At 37.6% G+C, this 4,139-nt stretch overlaps 1 protein-coding gene across 1 annotated transcript; it reads right to left on the bottom strand.

Annotated features, from left to right (window-relative positions):
• Window positions 1-258: 258 nt before the first annotated feature.
• On the bottom strand, window positions 259-4,013 carry LOC108880340 (LIM homeobox transcription factor 1-beta.1-like). The gene is made up of 3 exons (XM_018671809.1): window positions 3,946-4,013; window positions 1,731-1,898; window positions 259-590 (listed from the first exon to the last, which is right to left on the bottom strand). Exons 1-3 carry the CDS (start codon window positions 4,010-4,012, stop codon window positions 433-435), a joined length of 393 nt encoding a protein of 130 aa, XP_018527325.1. The 5' UTR covers window position 4,013; the 3' UTR covers window positions 259-432.
• Between the last annotated feature and the right edge of the window lie 126 nt (window positions 4,014-4,139).

The raw sequence follows: 4,139 nt of genomic DNA, 5'->3' as shown, positions 1-4,139 counted from the left end.
TCTAGCAGACCAGAAAAGCTTGGTGTTGGCTAAAATGACATCACCAAAGCTATATTTGATATATTTGAATACTTGAACTTTGCCATTTTTCATAATAAGCACTCCAGCTATTATATTTATACAAATGCTGACAGCTGTTTCCAACAAAGTGAACCCAGCTGAAAAGCAAACGTTCTGCACCAAACCTCAATACCGCCAGTGGGGTCAGTTTTCAGTTTCAGTTTCAAGTCTTCCTTTCCTTTGGCAGCTGAGGTCAGGCAGGTATATTTGGCGGAGTCTTTCCTGCAGTCATTTGTCCTTGCTTACTGATCCATGTCTTCCAGAACAATCATGTGACCTGAATGTCTTGTGTCTGCACCTTTGTGTACCTACTGTTTATGGTCTGGGAGATGATGTTGTGGGTGGGATGGGACTGATTGTAATGCTGGAGTTTCAGGAGGCAAAGTAGGTGGTCTGCATTGAGTACAGGCTGTCGATGGGGTTCCCTACTTGACCCTGGAAGGAGCCTACATCTGTAGTGGCCATGAAGCAATCATTTAGACTTGTCAGAGAGGTGTCACTGTCAATGTCGTGGACAAAGGAGTCAGTACCTGGTAAAAGTAGAAAAGTCATGGGGAAGTCAAAACACAACTGCTTTGGTGTTGGATTTGAAATTTTTAACTCACTAGCTTCACTGCTAAGATGTGAGAAGCTGTGCCTAGCAGCACAAACTCAAATATCTACATTTAAGGCTGCAGTAACTGATTTTATTGGGAATTGAATGGCACAACAAGCTGACAGATACACAACCCTGATATACTGCTATATAAAAACTTGGGTTGATGAAAGTGAGACTGAACCATATGGCTAAAAAACAAAACAAACAAACATAAAACCTCAGTGATACTTGTCTGTAGGTTTGTCACCTCTTTCACATTACATATGATAATTTCATTAATTGGTGAAAAAAAAACACTAAATATTGATCAGTGGACCTTACAACCAAATACTCAAAAGAAGTACAAAAACCTCACTACAAAATCACATTAACTTTTGTAATAACCAGAAACCCAACATTGGAATATAACAGTACATAACAGTTGGTCATGTGGTTTGCTCCATGTGTTTAGATAAGAATTCTATATCTTTAAAATATTATCAACTGGGTTAAGATTAGTTGTTCATCATACTTTTTTGGAGGTCACAATATTGTTTTGTAGTTGCATAGACACTTTAAGACACTTTAAATAATCTCTTTCAAATCACTTGATGTTCACCTTGACAAATTATTTACAGTATCTCAACAAGTTTCACATCTCTACCACTTTACAACAGACAATTTCATACTATAGACTGGAGGTTTTTCTCTGAATCCCTCTACCTGCAGCAGTAGTTTCTAAAATGTGTTGACTGAAAATATGTAAATGCATCCGTCTCACATAGAATGTCACATTTACACTTTACACTCAAGTGTCTTATATGCATATAATAGATACTTTTGTACTTGTGTACATGTGCACTCTAGCTTCAATCACTAGCTGAAGCTGTTTGGTAACTACCAAAAATTTACAGATTAAGAAACTATAGTTTAGCAGTTTAAGTACAACAATAACAATTGGGAAACACTGACAGGTCTCCATCTGGAGAACACTATGAACAAGACTCTGCAATACTGAGAGCACATAAAAGAAAGACCACAGTGCCAAACATGCAGGTACAGTGATTATAGAGAGGGAGAGAGTGATACTCACCATAGGGGTTCATGTGATCACCAGGCATTTGTGGTGGGGTGAGACCCTGTTGAAAGTGGTCAGTGTTGTAGCTGTTGTGCTCCATGGTTACCAGGTGCTGCTGCTGGTTTGGAGGTAGAGGCCCTGAGATGGAGCTGAGTAAGCTCTCCATACAACCTGATGTCACCTCTGTGTAAAAATGGCAACAACAAGTGAGAGCAGGGTTGCAGTTCTGAGCTATAATCACACACATTGTCTTCTTATATTTGTGATATAGAAATGATTTTCCATTTGGAATAAGCAAAACATGATGAAGCATGATGGATATCTCACAACCTATCAAGACTACTAGCCCGGTGAATAGCTTCACATATTAAAAAATGGAAGTGATAGCACCAGCATGTAGCTAGAAAGCAACAAATATTGCAAAATGTTTCGGCTAATATATTGGCAACCATGGAGTGTATAAGAAAATGTGTCTTGTGTCTATGGATTCAGTGGATGATGCTGAAGAGATTGATATAAGCTTTTTAAAGCTTTTTTAAAGTGCACTTTTGTGTTATGTGTAATTAGTAAAAGATTATTACCTTTTCAATGGATAATGTGTACTGAGTAGCTGATTACAGTTTTCCCTAGAATGCTGCTTCAGTGTCACTGATTGGAGGTTTTTCTCTGAATCCCTCTACCAGCAGCAGTAGTTTATACCTATTAGAAGGTGTCGATTGAAAATGTGTAAATGCATCAGTCTGACATAGAATGTGACATTTACACTTGTCATTTCAAATGTCTCATATCTATATAATAGATACTTATGTGTACCCTAGCTACAATCACTAGCTTGTTTTCCATAGCTACAGTGAGTAGGTCCTACTCCAGTCTAGATTGGTAATACATCTGAAGCTGCCTAAAATTTCCAGAGGAAGAAGAACATATAGTTTAGCAGTTTAGGTACAACAATAACAGTTAAGATAGTTAGCTAAAATTCAAAATTCATATATACACTTATCTTCACTCACCCATACAGATCAGTGCTCTCTGACCCATTAAAATCTTTCAGTGGCTGAATTATCAGCAATCAGCAGATTGCATGTTCTGTGTGACAGCACATGTCACAATAAGTGACTGAAAGAAAAGAGCTAATTTAATTATAGTGTAACCTCAGCTGCCAATTTGATAGTGGAACACATGGCCCCTCTCTTATGCTTCTCAGGCGCATTTGTTATTCATTGAATATCAGATAGTTATCTGATCCACCCAAGCCACACGTGGTTACATGTAAATGGGGTATATGTGAAAATAAAAGTAAAAAAGAGACAAATGAAATGGCAACTATAGATGGGCCTTTGTTGCCTGAATCAGGATTTCTTGGCTGTATGTATTGTTTTAACAGTTGTTTAATTTCTAGTTTATTCATTTGTCCATGAATATATATTGGTCTTCTTGCCTGCATGATTGCAGTAACTGCATATGTAATTCCATTTAGTCTACGGTATTACTGAAAAGGCAATAGAAAATAGGATTCTCAAACAGCCCTACACACAAATATAGAATATAAATGCTGTACATCAAATGCTTTTCATAAAGCATACAGTATATTCTAAATGCATTTTCATAATTGACTGACTGTTTGATCTTGAAGATGTTTCACCAGTGATCCAAGAGACTTCATCTCATCCTAACATCAACTCAAACAACCATTTGCTGGTTTGCTTTGCTCATTTGGTTAACAGCAGCAGCTTCCACCATAATAAAACCCTGCTGCTATGCCAATATTGACACACTGGAAGTCCCTGAACAGATAGTGGCAGTGCTTGCCAAAACACTGAGACACTTATCTAAACTGTCTGCTCATATCTGCTGTGAGACCACAGTTGCAATAAGCCTGCTAGCATGAGGAGCTGTGCTGCAGAGAGAATCATGGCTTCCATTTTATAGCCCTGCTGTCGGAAAAACTCATATTTACCAGCAGAGGACTCATGCTAAAGCCCACAAAACTGGGAATGTTTGCTGAGTGACTCTTCTGTGTTTATTCTTCCTATAATAAATTTAATATTTCAAGCTGTTTCTCCAAATAATTCATAAATTACCTAGCTTTCAGTAATCACGATCATTACAGTTGTAACGGACAGATTACATGTTGCAGATGGACATCAGTGCTGCTTTTTTTGTACCATAGGAGAAAACAGCTAACCATCTAACCAGTACAGAAAAACACACACAGATGATAAATCCTCACCTTGGCCTAGCCTTTGGCTGTTGTGTTGCTCCTGCTGTTGCTGCTGTCTGCGGGCTAACTTCTTCATCTGTAAATAATAAACACAGTAAATAGCTTGTCGGCTGACAGTCACTTATTGAGTATTTATTAAGTAGTTATTTGTGATAACTGAAAAAAATATGAAATATGACAAATATAAATCAATGACATTATTT

The sequence above is a fragment of the Lates calcarifer genome, unplaced genomic scaffold, assembly GCF_001640805.2.
Source record: "Lates calcarifer isolate ASB-BC8 unplaced genomic scaffold, TLL_Latcal_v3 _unitig_908_quiver_1854, whole genome shotgun sequence".
NCBI lineage: Eukaryota > Metazoa > Chordata > Actinopteri > Centropomidae > Lates > Lates calcarifer.
This window is presented reverse-complemented; position numbering and strand designations above follow the sequence as displayed.

Coding starts and splice junctions, on each gene's coding strand:
- LOC108880340 (XM_018671809.1), bottom strand. CDS start 4,012: ATGAAGAAGTTAGCCCGCAGACAGCAGCAACAGCAGGAGCAACACAAC. Junction 1,899..3,945: donor CAGCCAAAGGCTAGGCCAAG/GTGAGGATTTAT, acceptor ATTTTTACACAG/AGGTGACATCAGGTTGTATG. Junction 591..1,730: donor TGATCACATGAACCCCTATG/GTGAGTATCACT, acceptor TACTTTTACCAG/GTACTGACTCCTTTGTCCAC.